Genomic DNA, 17062 nt, shown 5'->3' with positions numbered 1-17062 from the left:
TAAAGCTTACAGCAAAGCTCTTTTGACAGTGGGAGCTCATGATCTGCTTGGTTCCTGCTGTTCACAACTTCATTGCAGGTACCAGAGGAAATCTGCTCTGGGTATATCCCTCCACTCATCACAGGTGATGTGTCCAGTCTGGACTTCTGGGAAGGACGGAGGGACACGGCACACACTGGACACTGGTGACTGATTCCTCTGGTTCACACCTGCCCTGGATCTGATGGGGACTTTTCTTTACTGTTTATTGTTGCCAGGAGATGATAAGGAGGAAGCCTGTCTTTGGGTGCATTCCTCTGTCAGAAATGAACTGTAGCTTCCAACACCTGCCTGGTGTCTAAGAAAGAACTCAACAGGTCACATTAGAGGATTTCACCATGGCAGGAATCCACAATGCTTTTCACACTCCGCCTCAGATGACTCTGATTATAGGAGTAGCAGTTGCAGTGATAGCTATGAATATTTGCATACCAGCCATCTGGTGAGAACTGTGTGTTCTAACTGATGTTATTCAGTACACAAAACCACATGTGTGCATGAGAGTAACAGCTTTACTGATAAGCTGTGTGAGTGTTAACTATTGTACTTTGCAGGGCATGTTATACAATTTACAACAGACATGGAATGTAAAAGATTGTAAAAATGTATTTATGTATAATGTATTGTTGTAGTGATGCTATGAGGGAAAATCCATCTATCATCCATCATCTGTACTGATTATACTGTTCACATTCACACTTAGGGTCAATTTAAAGTCTCCTTTTAACAAAACCCCCAATCTGCATGTATTTGGATTGAAGGGGAAAGTCGGAGTACCCGAATAAAACACGGAGAGAACATGCAAACTCCACATGGAAAAGTCATTCCTACCAATCTGGGATTACCAGTGCAACAACATATTATTGTAAGTATTCTGATACGCAAAACCCACATTCTCATCACATTGTTTGGACAGTAATTACGAGCTCTGTGGGGAAAAACGGGGGGAAACTCCGCACAGAAAGCCAAGCTGGGATTCCAACCGGGAACCTTCTAGCTGTGAGGTGACAGATAAAAACTTTCATGTCAGTCAAGTGTAATATGAAGTCAAAGATGTTAAGAAGTCTGGCTTTCAATAAAAACCTATAAAAATGCCTGAGAAAAAGGCTGAGCGCGGGTGACTTCAATCCCTGACAGTTTCATCTGAGGAAAATCCATTTCTGACACAAACACGGTCCGTTGATCAAATTAAAAAAGCCTCCAGTGTTTGTTTGTCTCTGATTTCACTTGTTAACAAACCGTGATAAATATGTAACAGCTACTTGAAACTTAGCTAACATTTATCCAGAGTGACTGCAAGGCAAGTTAGAGGTATCTATGGAATGTGTGAAAGCTAACTAGTGTTGAACAGATGATGAAAGCTATTGCTGTCTTTTCAGTTTTGCAAACCAGGCACATGAAAGTTTTTACCTTTAGCGTGTTCTTTCTGAAACATGCAGTTTGTTTCTCTCTCTCTCTCTCTCTCTTTATATATATACACAGTGTATAGTGTGGGCTTGCACCTCAAATATGACCCCCCCCCATAGTGCAGAAACAATAACACTTAAGGAAAACTCATCTGCACAACAATCACATGTCCACTCAACCCCTGCAACGCTGACTTCCTGTTGTGTCCCTGCATCTGTGACGGCTGCAAGACAGAAAGTGCACGGACCAGGGTGCGGCTTCTGCAAAGTAACTAGTCCTTTTTTTTGTTTTTTGAATCATGAAGGGCTAATTCTCTCTGGAGAGGTTTGATCTGGCTCGGCCTGTTTGGAAAAAACATGTCCCAACACTCACATTAGCAGCGGAGCGTCGGCCACAGGGAGGGGTTTACAGTGTAAACCATTCTGAAGATGCTCGCTGCTCTGTGAAAATGTTTGCTGAGCCAGATTCCAACGGGAATCCAGCGAGGGCTTCCTCTAACTCACTGGCCCTCGTTCAAAACACCTACATCAATACTGCGTCAGCGTCCGACATATCAATACTGTTTTTCTTCACAGCAGAATTACACACACCAATATTGAAGGTGTTGGTTAAATCAAAAGCTTGAAATTCAGCTCCTTTGATTACCACAGATACACAGAGAAACAGTCCGCATGCCAAGATTAGAAGCTTCAGAAAGTAATACTGTCGGCAAGAAGCAGCAATTAAACTGGATTACAAATAGTGCATGAAGGAACAGCATGGTGCAAACCTGCTTTTGTGAAGGCTTCAAAGATACCCAGCTTTGTGCTGAAGCAGTTCCTTGACGATAAGAGAACAGCAACAAAGAACAGAGGAGCAGTCGAGGTCACAAACCGTGGGAGATGTCTGTCTAAAAAATGTCACTGTACAAGAGACAGCAAGATAGTTCTGCCAGTAACTTACACTGGAATGTCACATACAGATGGAGAAGTAAAACAAAAAGGAATGTTTAACGCTCCATTAATCAACATTTGTGATATTAAAAAGTGATTCAATAAAGCCGTCTAAATTCACAGTAAACATCAGCTGAGCTTTATTAGAATGCTCAACAATATGAATCCAGATATACTGCATCTATTTCAAGATTAAGCAAACAAGACTGAGAACACGAGCGAGCATTTGGTGCTGATCTTTAAACATGCAGTGGTTGCAGATACAATGTTCTGGACAGAAATCTGCCTTAAAGTATTTAGATTTAATAAGCAGCTTTTGATGTTGTGACTGAATCCGACACATAATAACTGAGAGGAGGTTGGAGCAGAGCGTGGCGTCTGCACATTGTTCCCATGCAGCTGATTTACATCAGCAGCCAGATCTCCAGTCTAATTTCCAACCACTTTCTGGTGGTAGGCCCCTCTTTGCAAACCTGTTCTACATTAAAGAGCAAAGGGTTCTCTGGCTCCCCCGAGGGAAGCGTGTGCTAACTTAAGCTCGTTATTTAAGAACAAGGAAACCTTGACTGCAAGCAGAACACCCTTATTTCAATTACCTCTATATTACACCTATAGTCTTAACAGCAATTATTTGCAGGGCACTAAACTTCTTAAGTTTAATCTGCAGGAACCATCACAATGACATAATACGCACATAATGTGCCATGCATCATATTTAAATGTGCATTGAGCATAACAATATTAAATCTGCTGACATGATTATAACAGCATGCATCCATTTAGACAAATCTGACATCCTGCAGTACTGTAGAGTTAAATCAGTTCATATTAAAGTGAGACAAAAGGTACATTTATCAACTATTAACTTTCTGGTAGTAAATGTAAATTATTCACTCCAGAGCATTTTACCTTTTGATATGAGTTTAGACCTCACAGTTAAAACATGCAAAATAAGAAAGTTTGTGTCTCACACATCTAAATAAAGTGTAAATAATTTCAGGTCAATCCTTTCTGAGAAACAGAATATCAAGTCGAAAGTCTTTTTCTTTCCTGAATATAAGTCGATATGATTAGATTTGTCTGTGATTTGTATCTTTCCCTTTCCGGCCTTGTCACCGGGCCTGAGGTATTTGAGGCAGTCTTTTCTCCGGGCGTGATGGGAACTGGAGGCCTGCGCAGCATCTGGTTGACTTGGAAACAGCTGTGTTTTCATAGATCTGACTGAGGGTTTATAGCTGCTCCCAGAAAGCCTGGGTTCACTGGGCCTGCTCGGCTAAACAACGCTAAATCTCACGTCTCCCCCGTTCCACGGAAACACGCGTCAATGTCTTTCTCTTCTCCCCACACTCAGAGTGTGTATAGTCTGTTGAAGGATCTGGATTATTGTGAGATGTCTATGTTCAATGAGTAAATGACAACTCATTCTAGACCCCTAAATTCTTATTAATACACAGTTTTTAACTTCCTATGATTGGCTGAGGTTCAGAGAGAGAAAATACAGATATAAAAACCCACTGTTGCAGCTCACACACAAACATGATGCAACACCTTGTGCTGCACTTCAACAAAAAGTGACACTATGACCTGATTTCAGTCATAAATGTACCTGTGTAATTATACTGTAAAGTCATTAAAACAATATCATATAAAACCTCTTGATCTACTCCACTGTTGTATGCGTATATATACATGAGTTTCCCCATATAAACTCCATGAACCTACATCTAGACCACCACAGGTGAAACACAACTCGTCTCGTAACACACTGAATTTAAATATGTTCCTCTGCGGGCCACTACTCTGCCCAGATCTCCGTCTCCTCCATATGATATCATTTAATCTGCTTTATCCTGTGTTTAGTTGAGTATCTGTGACGCTGAGTGTCAGCACACTGGAGCTGACCTGAGCTGCTGGGAAACGATTTGAAGTCACATAACCCAGATGGATTCAGCTCGATCCACTGAGGATCTGCATGAAGAAACCTTCAGATACACGTGATGGCTGAAACACTGCCGGCTTCTGAACACACATGCACGGATACACAGAGACATGCATGCACGTACATGCCAGCGACATGCACAAAAGCACGGGAAGGTGGAGCCACAACACACCCACATACTCGGGTCATGCACACAAGAATAACAGACAGGGGACAGGTTGTACAGTGAGTGACTGTGCTCTTAGTGCAGGATTAGAGCTGACTGATGCTCAAGCAGATTACTCAGCGTTCTCAGGTCACATGACCAAAACCTGCATGCCAATGCACAGCAGTGGAGCAAGCAAAAAATCTGGTATACTTAGGGAACTGATATTTGTCTGTGAGCAATTTGGTGCAACTTCTGCATTAATCGATGTGAAATTGATGACAATTTCCTGGTTGGTGTGATTGTGTTTCTACTTTAAATTAAGTAAAGATCCCTTCAATGCTGCTTCACAGTAAATGCTACTGATTGTTTTAATTAAAAAAGTTTAAAAAACAGGTTTTCACCAACAAGTGTTGAAAAAGTGTTTTGGGATTCGGCGTCCTTTTCTACTGATATTTCATAAGTGCACAAAAGTGAGGTAGTCTTAGTCTATGAACGTACCATACAACTTTAAACATGCATTATAATATATAGCACATGTGTGATGTAATGTGAAGCACCATAAAAATGTTCCCTCTTAATTCTGCTCGCTTTTCTATTTTCTTCACGCCCTTACTACTACATCTATATATCTTCTAAAATAATCAACCATATGTTTTTGTAATTACACCATAAGAAAGGCGCCCCCAGTAATCTCCAGACTCGGAACCATAAATCCTACGGAGAGACTACGGCCTTGTGGACGACGAGCGTTCAACATGTGGAGAGAATGAAGCTATTTCTGGTGGATTCTCAATCAAATAAACAAATCTGGAGGACTGAAGAATGAGGTGGTTGGTTCACAGGAAGCCTGTGCGTTTACAGAGGAAGCTTTGAGTCACAACACTGGTGCAAGGGTGCCCTCTGCTGACAAAAAGATGAATGGATTTTTTTTCTATTATGGCCAGACTAACTTCACACTACACCCTTTATTTCTTCAAGGGTGCTTAACATTTTCTAAAAGCAGAATGGTTTAAAATGTGGATGTATGATGTCTGTGGTACTTTATCTAACCGCATAACTTGTACATTTATAAAATTTAAAAAAAGCATTTTTCTATTTTTACCTTCAGGTGTAAACGCACCAGTGAATGACTTGTTCCTGGACACTTCAGCAGGACACATGTAGGTATGGTTGAATGATAGTTTGACTAACCCATAAAAAAACCAGCAGTGGCCACTAAGACGTCAAGATCGGGTTTTGTATCAAGGTCAATATAGTTCACTGACGCTGTATTTGTGCATCACTGACCTGTACTTTCCAGTCCTGACTTGTACGCCTTTCATTCCACAGTGCTGCGCCCCACCTACGTCATTCACCAGATCGTCCCCGATCATCAGCACCTGCAAAATGAGAGATGGTTAGAATTGTATTTAGTGGATGCTCTCAAGCAGAGAGGTTGCGCTACATAAAAAGTGGATATTGGCCTGTCTGTACAGATAAGCTAGGGGGATACATTTTACATTCATTTTCACTAAAGGGATTGAGGGTGGGTTGTTGTTACCACATGGATTCTATTTGACTTTGATTTATTTTGGTTTGTTCCATGTAACATTAACAACTTCAGGTCAAAGTTGGAGAACTGTACGGATCGATTCACTCTTTCCCTGGTAGCACTAGTTAAGAACCTTTATGGGGTTTTAACACCATTTAATGACATGATTGCTACGTTTCAACATTTACTGTTATCGTTGTTTTGCGGAAAGCGCATGTTGTTACAAGTATCTCTTCCTGTTGTTCCTGCCTCCCAACTACGGCTCATCAGTAGTCAGTAGGCAGATTCATTTCACCCTTTTCTTCAAGTTTCTTTTTAAACGTGCTCGCTATCCTCTCCACTGACTCAATTTTTTCAATGAAATGATTAGATTGATAAAAGGTAGATGTGGATAAGACAACAAAGAATCCTGTGAATCTTACTTGTATCCAGCTGTTTGTTCTGTGATAGGAATCAGATTTCTGATTTGAAAAGGATTTTTGTAAAAGGAATGATAACTGCTTGATTTTGATATGTGACTGACTCAACAAACAAAAAACGTCCAGAAAGTAAACACTTGCACCCCAATCTTTGTGCATGAAAACCAGGGAGAGAAACTGATGTTGGAGAGGGAAGCAGATGTATCTGTGTCTCGGTGAAAGAAAGGAAATCCAGAGAGTGGAGCGAGTCTCAGGCTGAGATGTCAAGTCTGCAGGGTCACCTGCTGCAACGTACCTCGTGTGGTTGTAGCCCCATGTCATTGAGAACACTCTGGAAGAACATTGGGGATGGCTTCCCGATGACTTCAGCCTCTAGATCACAGGCGTACTGGAGGGAACAAAGAGTAAAAGAATAATTACTCATTGTTCACATGCACACAGATGTCATCTATTCTTAACAATGCACATTACACTGCTGCTGGACTGTACCTCCAAAGCCTTCATGTAAACCCCGACATCTAATGTCAAACCATTAGTCTCCTTGTAGTACCTCCTACGAACACAGTGAAACAGGACAGATATTTTCTCACGATATTAGATAGTTGACAATGTGCTTATTATTTGGAATAGGAAATATACACTTCAATTTACCCTTGGCCCAGAGAGAACAGCACTGGCTTCTCCAGGCCTATGAGGACCCTGAATGCATCATTCAGGTTTTGGTAGGAGAATTTCTCGGCTGCATCTCCGATGACTACACAGTTTGGGTCGGTCTTGTCAAGACTGTCAAACTCAGGGAGAAGTCCTGCAGAGGAATAAACACACACGTAAAAGTCAGTCTGCCTCGAAGGAGACATTTTATTCATATTCAGGTTCATCCTTCTTTGGGTTATTACCTGAAACGTTTACTTGCTACAATGCTTTAACACATCTCTTTCTTCAGACTGTCCATTGCTGCAGCTCATATTCTGAGTCTCTGTCTGAAACACCTGAATTTGTTCATGCTTTTGCTAAAGTTTACTAAAAACTACAGTGTCCATCTGTTTTATAAAAACACATGGAATGTTTTATTTTAGTGTGTGAATATTTATTTTGGTCTTTTTATGAGATTCGTCGACAGTGACAAAAGTACATATTATTGTATTTTCAGTTTCAGGGAATATATTATTATAATGGTTATAGTCTTGATGACCACTCAAAGCTCTTCACTGTACAGTCTCTTCCCTTCACACACATTCAGACAGTGCATCTACGTGTGGACTGAGATCTGACTTCCAACCTTCTGGTTTGAGAGAATAACCTGCTCTTCCACCCACAAACACTAGCTCTATATTGACATAAAGTATTTTATTTGGTTAGTTTCATCACAGTGTGCAGAGGCTAAACTTAACTTAACACCAGGAGCCCTGTACTAACAGGATTAGACGCAGGAATATGACCTAGAGATATTGTCCCAGCCTCTCTTGTAACTTCTGACATATAATAAAGCAGCATTACCATCATGCACCAGCAGGTGAGGCCGGAGCCCTCTCTCTTTGAGGACAGATACAGCTGCAGGGGCGGGAGAGAAGACCTCGGACACGGAGATGTCAAAGCCCGCGACCTGCAGCTTGGCCACAAACTTGTCTCTGCAGGCCTGAGTCTCATTGGTGCAGAAGCGCAGCTGCAGGTCTGAAGACTTGAGCCTTTAAAGTAAAGGGAGAGGAGGTCAGACTGAGGAGGGGGCGCACGGCTGATCACAACACATTGATACTGAGAGACCCTCTGTTAACTGCTATCATGTATCCGTGCAGAAGCTTCAGGAGCACTGCAAAGACCTCCGGTCATCTCCACGAGTTACCAGCGGAGTGAAAACTCTGAACGCATGGCTGCACTTTGCTCCGCAGGCTGTGTGTTTGTGCTCTCACCTGTTCACAGCTTCAACGGAGCCCGGGATGGCGACGGTGTCCCCCTCCCCGCTTTCGTACAGGACCCCGCACAAGTCCAGCACCACAGCTTTCAGAGCCCTCGCACAGCCCGGCCAGTCCCTGTCAGCCATGACGAAGAGCGGGCATCAATGCGCATGTGCCAGATCCGAGGGAGGCAGTGCTGTCAACCCACTCAGTCACATGGAGAGTGACCCACTTCAACATATGTTTTACATTTTATACCCACAGAGGAACTTCACACATCAGATTCAACATACAGAACATTTGATTTTGTCAATTACAACTGATTCAATTGTCACCAGGTCATTTTTTTCATACATCAATACCAAGACATCAATTTCACCTTCTGAAATGTGAGGGCTTTCTCTTTTTTAAATGTCTTAAATTAAATAGTTTGTGAGGTTTGGACTCCTGAAAGAGACAATATAAAATCTGAAGAGTGGTGTGATGTGGATTGGAATATTGATAAAGTTATGTATGGCACACCAGCAGGATAGTAAAGTGTGGCTGAAACCTGGCCTGTGAAGGACAAAAAGAAACGATGACATAAGTATAGATAAATAAATGACTTTAAAGTAGAAATACAGAAATAACTACATGTAGAAATATACAAATAAATAAATACATACATTAATTAATAGATATAGACATTTATATATATCAAGAAATAAATCAAGAAATAAATCAAGAAATGTGGTGATACAGAGATAAGATAATACATAAAATATATAAATAAATAGACAAACACATGTAGGATTACAGAAATACATGTTGAAATATCATTATAAATAAATGAATGAACACATGAATGTATAAATAAATAAAACCATAAATGCAGAAGTAAATAAATGTAGAAATATATCAATCAGACTTTTGAATACATGTGGAAATACAGAAATGAAAAATGAAAACAAACTTATTTGTGATTGACGATCGTGTTTCGGGGGGAATCTACTTTAATTGATTGATTATATCACATTAAATAATTCTGTCTGAAAAGAATAATTACCTTAGTGACACGCAATCTGTGGACGGAGTTGCACCATAGGGGCGTGTTGTGTGAGGGAGGTGGGTCTGGGGGGGGCGGGGCTGTGACGGTGACACATGAACTGCTCCTCGGTGACGTTGCTGCTCAAACCCACATCCACACTCACGCATCCTGCACCGGAACCTGCAGCTTCACCCGCGGACCGGACCCAGACGCCATCCAGGAGGAAGCCTCACCTTCAGGGACACCCCGCTCACCTCCTCTCTGGTACCGTCTCCTCCGTTACATCCTGTATCTACTGTATTTACAGCACGGGGACAGTGTTAGCTTTAGCTCGCTAGCCCGGCGCCGCACACAATGAAGCGAAGCCTCCTGTGTGATTAGCGTTGATCTCAAAAGCTTCTGCACTCTTTGGTCACTTTCTACGTGTGTCCCGCAGCTAACACGTGTCTCTGACTATCACATGGCTCTTGATGCCACAGTGTAATGTGCGGATGAGGCTGACTATCATCTGGAAACAGGAGCCGGTGCTTAATTCTTAATTTAGCTCCAGGCTGTGGTGCTGTTGGGTGTGGGTGTAGCCCCGACGACCAATCACATCACATCAGAAACAGGTCCAATGTCATTGCTTCTCCAGGTCCTGACTCTCCGCCTCTGTTTACTCATTCACTGTGCCAGGTTATCTTATGTCCATGCTTTTTCCATTCTAACATTTATTTTCCAGGTTATGTGTCATCTGGTGCAGTTTTACAGTGGATTTTCATCATCACCTCAGTCCAAAGCAGGAATACGAGTCACTTCAAAAGAATCCAGTGACATCACGACAAAAGAAGAACCATATGAGTCAGTGTTGAAACATTTCGAAAGAGTCTGTAAATGATCAGCAGCAAGAAACCAAGCTTTACTAGCTGGTAATAGTGAAGGACAACGTCTGATTATGACCAAATAGAAAAGTCTGGAACACCACAGTGGAGCTGCCACGCTGCTGTGGTTTAATCTTTTGTTGGCCCCAGACAAAGCAAAAGTCTGTTGTTGAATGTGGGGGGAAAAAAGATGCGTGCTTCAGCAGACCTGTAAAGCCCCATGTGCTCTGTGGAATTAGCTGTTTCAGATTATCAGGGCCCGAATTTTGTAGATTACGCTAAAGTCTTTGGTAACAGCATCGCAGCTGATTATGGAAACAGGCGTTTATTGAGGCTGTGGAAGATATTTAGAGGACATGACTATGTTAAGAAAAAAATCCACAGAGCACAAACAATATTAACAGTAACTGAGGAAATGGCATCGTAAATCTATTTAACCATCAAAAGAAGGTAATAAAACAAAGATAAAGTAATAAAGATAAGATGATAAGAGAGAAGCGAGTAAACCAGAGATAAAAAGTAGGATGTTAGAGGCAAATCAATTCTGATTGGGGATAAAAAACACACACACAAAAAAAAATCAAAAAGCTTATGTTATGGTCCTTGTTTACTTTGAATACTGTACTAAATTCTTTTTGTTTTTGTCATAGCTCCATACAATCATGAAGGGAATGATTCTTCAGCTCAGCCGCAGCCTGAGCCGTGCTGCCCCTGTTCTCCGCCACAGCGTCTACTCCGGTACGCGTCCCGCCTCCACCGCCACCTCCAAGCTGAAGTCCGAACGCCAGCTCACCCCGGAAGAAATCTACGCCCGCGAGGACAAGCATGGAGCGCATAACTACCATCCCCTGCCTGTGGCCTTAGAGCGAGGGGAGGGTGAGTTCAACAACAGATGCTAACAGATGTTTTTAACCTATAATCTCCAGTCGTGTTCCTCAAAATCACAGACACGTCTCAAGAGCTTGTGTCTTTTTCTTGACTTCAGGTGTCAACGTGTGGGACGTGGAGGGCAACCGCTTTTATGACTTCCTCAGTGCTTACAGCGCTGTCAACCAGGGACACTGCCACCCAAAGATAGTAGCTGCGCTCAACGCCCAGGCCTCCAGACTCACCCTGACCTCCAGAGCTTTCTACAATGACGTGCTCGGAGCCTACGAGGAGTACATCACGAACATGTTTGGCTACGACAAAGTTTTACCCATGAATACGGGTGAGGAAAAGCCCTGGGAGCATCTTCGTAAGGTTTCATTTGCACGTTCATGTTGACATTTATTTTCCTGTGTGCCAAATTAGGTGTTGAAGGTGGCGAGACGGCCTGTAAGCTCGCCCGCAAATGGGCATACAATGTAAAGGGCGTTCCCAAGAACAAGGCCAAAATCATTTTTGCAGGTATGTAAATATTTGTTCAACATATCTGTAACTTGATTCGTTAAATCAGCCAAATCAGCCAGCACCGAAGCTAACATTTTATTAATACAACAATGAGCTGAGATTACCCAGCAGTCCTAGCATAAAGATTGACTCTGAGAACAATATGACAGACCTGCTGTCTTCCTCACACTTGTTGAATAGATGGGAATTTCTGGGGCCGCACCATGGCGGCCATCTCCAGCTCCACGGACCCCAGCAGCTACGAAGGGTTCGGCCCCTTCATGCCAGGGTTTGAGCTCGTCCCATTCAATGACATTCCTGCACTGGAGGTAGTTTTGACACACACACAGGCTCTACTGTAAATGTAATATTTTGAAGTTTTGGACTGGTTTGACTTGTTATACGAGACTTCAGGATCTTTAAAATACTTGAACAAAGGTATATGTTTTGGTCCCAGTTGCAGAATACACACTTTTACATGATGTTGAAGGAAGCAAAAGTTTCATCATACTTACAGTCTGTGGTAATGTGCCTGGCAGACGAATGCAACTTGCAGGAACTCAATCTACTGCCAAATTATATATTATTCAGTGTTTCTTTTCCCCTGGACAAGACTATCCTAGAGGAAAAACAAATACATCACATGCTTTTGAAATTAATTTGTTATTGCAATGAAAGAAAGTTGTCAGACTTTGCTCATCCTTGTAATTGAAGGTGTATCTTATTCTGACAACATCATCGTGCTCCTAAGTTCAAAGACGATATTGTAATATCTAAAGCTAGCTCACTTAACATCCACTTTGTCAATGTAAATATAACAAATGACTGAAGTTGTTACTGCTGTGTTACAATGTTCAACCGCTGCTTAGCAAACACAAGAGCCTAATGATTGACTAAAACAGTAAGTTCTTATTGACAGGGGTTATCTTGGACATAGATAAAAATGTCGGACCCTTCTTTTTTTTTTTTCTTTCCAGAAAGCCCTCCAAGACCCACATGTGGCAGGTTTCATGGTGGAGCCCATCCAGGGCGAGGCCGGGGTGGTGGTGCCCGACCAGGGCTACCTGACCAAAGTCAGAGAACTTTGCACCAAATACAACGTAAGTCAAGACACTTGTATTTACTGTATTTGGCCACATATCACACGCTTGCGGACATTTTACCTGAGGGCTGGCAGGAAAAGCTTTAGAAAATGTCCAGAACATCTGACTTGGACATTTGTATTCTCACGGACAGCCTCTCTGTAAAATTCCAGGAAAATGTCCAGACTTCAGTGCATGTCTGAAAGCAGCTTTAACAAGTACATTTAGCATTATCTTCTCTATCTGACCACCTAAATTATTCTGCATGAAGCTTGTGTTGTAACCTGGGCTAAGAATGTGATGTTCACACCAAACTGCCCGCAGGCATCCGAGCACTGAATAACAAATACAGGAGAGTGCTATTGACTCTCAAGGTGCTTGGGAAGACGGGTGGAGTTTCTACACTGAAACCCCCCCTTCTCTCTCACAGTGAATCCAGCGGGGGAGCACTTGCTGTGTTCTCATATCGAATTCGACTGACTACAGACTTTCACCGGGGGGAGGGGGAGAGAAAGTCTACAGATAATCCAGAGGCTCCAAGTCGGACATTTGTGTTCCCACATACACTTCCTGGAGAATATGCGGAGGTTCTCTGGAGTTCAGTGCTTGTCTGAATGCAGTATTTCCTATATACACAGCTCCCTAATCTCTGTGTCCTCTGTGTCTTGTCCAGGTGTTGTGGATCGCTGACGAGGTGCAGACAGGCCTGGCACGTACCGGCCGGCGGCTGGCCGTGGACCACGAGGAGGTCCGTCCAGATGTGGTGATCCTCGGCAAAGCTCTCTCTGGAGGAGTTTACCCTGTGAGTTTGTTGTTCAGTCACACTTCATATCACATTACAGATTGTGTTTTCTTTTCCCTTGACAAGTCCAGTTTTGTTGGACAGGAGCATAGATCATAGCAGCGATAACTAACCTTTGCATTAACCAACCTGTGTGTCAGGTATCTGCTGTGCTGTGTGATGATGAGGTGATGCTGACCATCAAACCTGGAGAACACGGCTCCACATACGGAGGCAACCCCGTGGCCTGTCAGGTTGCTATCGCAGCGCTTGAGGTCAGTGTTAACGTGCAATGTATCTTTCTCTGCTCTACCTTTCCTTTAACAAATCATCACTTGTTTTTTCCCCCCTGACTTCAAACTGACTTAATGTCAAGTGTAATAAAAATGACTTTCATGTCACAATTCTTATATGCAGGTGATGGAGGAGGAGAAGCTGGCGGAGAACGCTCAGAAAATGGGAGAGCTGCTGCGGAGCGAGTTAAGAAAACTGCCTAAAGACATAGTGACAACAGTCAGAGGAAGAGGTCTCCTCAACGCAATCGTCATCAGAGAGACCAAAGGTAGAGTCATGTGACGGAAAACGGTAGCAGTGTTAAAAAACATTTGGTTTGGTTTTCTTGCATTGACATGTTGTACATTCGGCAGCTAGTACCTTACCGTTTGAATGGCATTCATTTTCAATTTTGTTGCCACTGTAATATCATTATTTTCTATATATAGCCTATAGTCTATATTACCCAAAAAATTATATCGATGAATGTGATATAAATGTTGACTACACTTGCATCTTGCTTTCACTTAATGGAGATCCACATGTATATTGACCACCTCCCTGTCTCCCTCAGACTACGATGCCTGGAAGGTGTGCTTACGTCTCCGTGACAACGGACTCCTGGCAAAGCCAACCCATGGCGACATCATCCGCTTTGCTCCTCCCCTTGTTATTAAGGAGCATGAGCTATATGAATGTGTGGACATCATCCAGAGAACCATCATGTCCTTCTAAAGTTCTGTGTAGTAACACAGAAAAACCTCCTTCAAATCTATGATCCACATTAGCTGAAGCTGTGACTTGTGGAAAAGTCAAAGATTTACTAGTTGTTTCTTATTTTTCAGTGTTTCCTTCAAAGATGAAGGCTCTTTGAAGGGCATTTCTGTAGATATACAGTATAAAGACACTGTAATGTGTTTGGAGTGAGCTTCTGTGAGGACACAATGACACTTTAGAAAAAGGTCTGTAAAGTAAAGGTTCCTTTAGAGCGCCTGGAGAAAGACTGCAACACATCTGTGTTTTTTCTTAAAGGTTCTTAATTTGTTTTTATACTTATTTCATCTAGATCAGCTCTGAAATGGTTCATTTAGATATTCACTGGTAATGACTGAAGTAAATAATAAATGAAACCTTTTTTTAATTAAAAAGGATAAGTGGTTTTACCAGTGAAATTAAATAGTTCATTATTTCAACTTTATCATCAGAGGCAAAAAATTAAATCCAGCTTTTCTGTAGAACTTCAATGCACAGAAGGAAATCAAACCGTTACTCATGAAAACACTGTCTACAGTATACTGGGTTGTATAGACAATAGCTTACAGTTGTATTAGCTTAAGTCTACTCAGCTACTGCTACCTGCTAGCACTCACCTTGTTACCTAAACGTCTGGGTTATTTACAATCCCAAGAGCAGAGATTCTCGCAGAGATTTTAAAAAGCTGATTTTATAAAAAATTCTGAAAATGTCTTGAAAACTCAAGTTCAAGTAGTTTCCATGTCTGAAACAAACATGACGGCATTTTAATTTAAAATAGTTTATTTTAATTTAACATAAGTTATGACTGTGAAACTTTCTGGGAGCTGTAACTCTTGAAGAACTTTTTTTGCTCCTTAATTTTGTATAATTTGTGGCGTTTATTTCTGCGAGGGAATTTGTTGTGTGAGGTTACTGAATGTGAGGGATGACCTATACTTCTTGCTGAGTGTTTAATAGTCAGCTTTCTGGTGAAAATGTCAACTGTCACAAAACAATGACCTACAGAGAATAACATTTCACCTTGTTACAAAACACGTCCCTTAAATAAATGACTGCTGTCTTGTCTTGACTTGTCTCGCTGTTTTGTGTCGTCTAGACCAAACAAATGTACATGTTCAGGGCAGCACGTTGTGAAGGTGATGAGAACTGTTGCCTTACAGCCAGAAGGTTCTTGGAGTTTGCATGTTCCCTGGTGTCTGGTGTCACCACTCAGGCAAAGTACCCGGATTATTATTACATTCTCAAATACTGTCTGTGCACCTAGTCCAGTATTTTTGCAATCACATATAAGAAACACTAGATGGTGCTGTGCCCTCATTGAGTCTCTACAATTTAGTGTAGTTAGATGGTGAAACTCATACAAGCAGGTTAAATATATTTTTAAGCAACAGGAAGAAATGTGGTGATATTGCCGTAACATTGATTATCAATTTCCGGACTTAATGACAGATCTTGATAGAAATGCAAAGCACGTGTGCCGAGGCACAAACTGGATGATCGGATGAAACAAGTCACAATTGTCCTGAGCAGCAGGACACTGGCACACTTACAGAGATTTGATATATTCAACACTAGTCATTCCCAAGAGAAACAGTGTCTCCTATAGCAACAACAACAACAGACTGTATCCACATCCAATTTCTTATATAACAACAAACAAACAGCAGTAGCTGCAGAATTAATACAGCAACACAGGCCTGAAACATGGTATCAGATCAGATTCACCACCATTCATGTGCATGTCCATATAACATGTAGATTTAATGAATGAATGAGAACTCGTTGCAAAAACAACATTTTTAGAAATTTGAAATAAATGTAAAATGGGGACTTGCTGGCAGACTCTCACACTCAATCTGTGAGATCAGCAGAGCCTGACAAGCTCTCATTAGTCAGCAGTAATTAACAAACCACAGGGTCTCTGTTCCTCTCACTGCTTATTTACAAACAGGAAGTTGTTTAGGAAAGGCTCTAGTTACATATTGCATGATGTTATGGATCAATAAAATCCACTCTAATTAGATTGTTGCTTTTAAATGTACACTCACGGCCGAATGCTCTTAAGACTTTGTATTGAAGGTGTTTTGGGCACTATTATCTAATTTATTATTTATAACCTGGATGTACATAAAGTCCCACTGTCTGATCTTCTGGTCACTTAACAGCAGTGTTACATTTATCCTGCTGAACCCGGAGTAAACACCAAAAGGTCGGCTTGCTTGTCCTTCACAGAACGTTGTTTACAGTAACAGGTGAAGCATTTTGCTGCATGTTTACATCTATAAAGCGACTATAACACATTTTACAATGTAGATGTTCCTTATGTATTTTGACCTTGCAGAGAATTGTTACCTGAATGTAGATACTTTAAATTGCGTTTAAGCTTGTTGTTAAGTTTAGTTGATTTGGTGATTGACGAATGAAAACTACATAGAAGCTAAAAATTAAATAGATTTTTCAACCACTGGCTATAAAGTCTAATCTTCTCTGACCAGTGCCTAATGATCAGATTACTACAGATAACTACAGTGCTTGTAGTTCAATGGTGAAAAGTTCATGTTGGCCCACAATGTAGAACAGGTCATTATTTCATATGAAGCGGAGC

General features: G+C 41.6%; 2 protein-coding genes across 9 annotated transcripts in view; one reads left to right on the top strand and one right to left on the bottom strand.

The window, feature by feature from the left end:
• Window positions 1-9467, bottom strand: part of lhpp (phospholysine phosphohistidine inorganic pyrophosphate phosphatase) — a 52285-nt gene extending 42818 nt beyond the window's left edge. For 3 of the 7 annotated variants that reach the window (XR_011239760.1, XM_020083374.2, XM_069517927.1), the window contains exons 1-7: window positions 9353-9399; window positions 8323-8538; window positions 7913-8100; window positions 7067-7220; window positions 6905-6968; window positions 6711-6803; window positions 5753-5844 (exon numbers count right to left, since the gene is read on the bottom strand). Coding sequence is in view for 5 of the 7 variants with exons in the window: in XM_020083374.2 (XP_019938933.1) it covers window positions 5753-5844; window positions 6711-6803; window positions 6905-6968; window positions 7067-7220; window positions 7913-8100; window positions 8323-8453 (722 nt within the window). In the remaining 2 variants the exon portion in view is untranslated. Of the gene's footprint in view, window positions 1-5752; window positions 5845-6710; window positions 6804-6904; window positions 6969-7066; window positions 7221-7912; window positions 8101-8322; window positions 8863-9352 lie in introns of all 7 variants that reach the window. The other 4 variants (XR_011239759.1, XM_069517926.1, XM_069517925.1 and 1 more) reach the window with 4 other exon arrangements.
• On the top strand, window positions 9388-15526 carry oat (ornithine aminotransferase). 2 transcript variants are annotated; one of them, XM_020083372.2, is made up of 10 exons: window positions 9388-9598; window positions 10845-11070; window positions 11180-11404; window positions 11488-11583; window positions 11767-11894; window positions 12543-12665; window positions 13321-13449; window positions 13590-13703; window positions 13846-13990; window positions 14276-15526. In XM_020083372.2, exons 2-10 carry the CDS (start codon window positions 10857-10859, stop codon window positions 14434-14436), a joined length of 1335 nt encoding a protein of 444 aa, XP_019938931.2. In that variant the 5' UTR covers window positions 9388-9598; window positions 10845-10856; the 3' UTR covers window positions 14437-15526. The 2 variants fall into 2 exon arrangements, with proteins under 2 accessions (XP_019938931.2, XP_069374025.1); XM_069517924.1 differs by having other exon boundaries at window positions 9458-10174.
• Window positions 15527-17062: the final 1536 nt, after the last annotated feature.

This window comes from Paralichthys olivaceus, chromosome 21, assembly GCF_024713975.1.
Source record: "Paralichthys olivaceus isolate ysfri-2021 chromosome 21, ASM2471397v2, whole genome shotgun sequence".
Taxonomy (NCBI): domain Eukaryota; kingdom Metazoa; phylum Chordata; class Actinopteri; order Pleuronectiformes; family Paralichthyidae; genus Paralichthys; species Paralichthys olivaceus.
Note: the sequence above shows the minus strand (reverse complement) of the source record. Positions and strands in the feature narration are given on the sequence as shown.

Bases quoted from the DNA above. Each gene is read 5' to 3' on its own strand.
- oat (XM_020083372.2), top strand. From the start codon at position 10,857: ATGAAGGGAATGATTCTTCAGCTCAGCCGCAGCCTGAGCCGTGCTGCC. The intron at 11,405-11,487 runs GTGAGGAAAAGC...GTGCCAAATTAG, and splicing joins AGTTTTACCCATGAATACGG to GTGTTGAAGGTGGCGAGACG. The intron at 11,584-11,766 runs GTATGTAAATAT...CTTGTTGAATAG, and splicing joins GGCCAAAATCATTTTTGCAG to ATGGGAATTTCTGGGGCCGC.